The 1,586-nt window shown below is 32.7% G+C and overlaps 1 protein-coding gene across 1 annotated transcript; it reads left to right on the forward strand.

Annotated features, from left to right (window-relative positions):
- Window positions 1–1,141: 1,141 nt before the first annotated feature.
- Window positions 1,142–1,345, forward strand: HETIRDRAFT_48509 (uncharacterized protein; the record flags this gene model as incomplete). The annotated part of the gene is made up of 1 exon (XM_009544945.1): window positions 1,142–1,345. A coding segment is annotated over one exon (204 nt), but the record flags the coding sequence as incomplete, so codon positions are not given.
- Window positions 1,346–1,586: the final 241 nt, after the last annotated feature.

Consider the following 1,586-nt stretch of genomic DNA (forward strand, 5'->3'; position numbering starts at 1 on the left):
TAGATTTATCATAGGTTACCTCTGATGGCACCCTTGCACCTATATTTTCAAATCACTCTCACCAACAGAACACAACTATCCTATCTATAATAAAAAGTTGCTAGTACTTATTTGAGCATTTGAAGCTTGGCAATACTATCTAAAAGGCACTAAAATCCAATTGATGTTTAGATCAACCACAAGAACCTGGAATGGTTTTGCTCAAGCCAAGAATTGCCCCATCAGCAAGCTTAATAGTCACTCTTCTTTTTATATCTCATATAAATTAACACATAAGACAAGAGTCACTAATAAATCTGACAGTCTGTTATAGTGTTTAGACTATAAAAAGGGGGTGGAATTTGATAATTTAGGCGAAACACTTTTGGAACCCAAACTTTTTAATTGAATAAAGAAAATAGGCTAAAAACCTTTTATAAAAATCAATGCAATCACTATAAAAGACAATCTAAACCCCCATTTGATATTCCACATCAAAGCAACTAGACAAGGAGGTGTTGTCTTAATTAGTAAAGACCTCAAGAAATATATTATTAAAGCAAACTAAAAAGATAAACCACAACAATCTAGTTATACAATATTTTAGACAAAGAAGGATACTAGCTATAGTATGACAGGAATTTACTTGGCCTGGAATATCAAATACAGTCTACCAATATATGGAAGGATGTATGACATACCAATCCACCAAAAAATGACACATATCCCACTATAGTACTATTTTAACTAACAGAGATCCTAGACAGACCATGTAGAACAATTACTATGGATTTTATCACCAACCTTTCCAAATCAAATAGATTTAACTCACTTTATGTGGTAACCAATAGATTTACCCAAACAATAGTTATCACACCTTGTCTGAAAACTATCCACTTGAATAGAATAGCCAAAATCCTACTTGAGAATACTTGGAGATAATACATACTACCTAATAAAACCATATTAGACAGAAACCTAATTTGCCTCAAAATTAGCATAAGCCTTACTTAAAGAACTGGGAATTCAATTCGTATTAAGCATAGCTTATTACCCACAAATAAATAGTGCTACTGAACAAATGAATCAAGAACTAGAACAATATCTAAGAGCCTTTTGCAGCTTGACATAGAACAATTTGGCAATATTAATTCCTTATATTGAATATACCTATAATATATATCAGCATTTAGCCACAAAGAAATCCCCTCTTGAACTTCTACATGGATATCAACCACAAGCATATCTAGCCATTATAAGAAACATAAATGTCCCCACCACCAACACTTACCTTCAAGCTTTACAATGTGCTAGGAAGGAAGCACAAGCCAATCTCAAAATCATAGCTGAAGCTATGAGGATATAACATAATCATTTTAGAATAAAACTACCACCTTTCAAGAAAAAAGGCCAAGTATGGCTAGATAGAAAAAATATCCACACTGATCACCTCTTGGAGAAACTAAGACCCAAATACTTTAGGCTATTCAAAATCATCAACACTATTAGAACTATCAACTTCATATTAAAAGTGTCCAATAGCTGGAAGCACATTTATAATATCTTTTATGCTAGTTGAGTCACACTCTATAAGGAAAACAAGGTCT

Source organism: Heterobasidion irregulare (assembly GCF_000320585.1).
Source record: "Heterobasidion irregulare TC 32-1 unplaced genomic scaffold scaffold_03, whole genome shotgun sequence".
Classification (NCBI taxonomy): Eukaryota; Fungi; Basidiomycota; class Agaricomycetes; order Russulales; family Bondarzewiaceae; genus Heterobasidion; species Heterobasidion irregulare.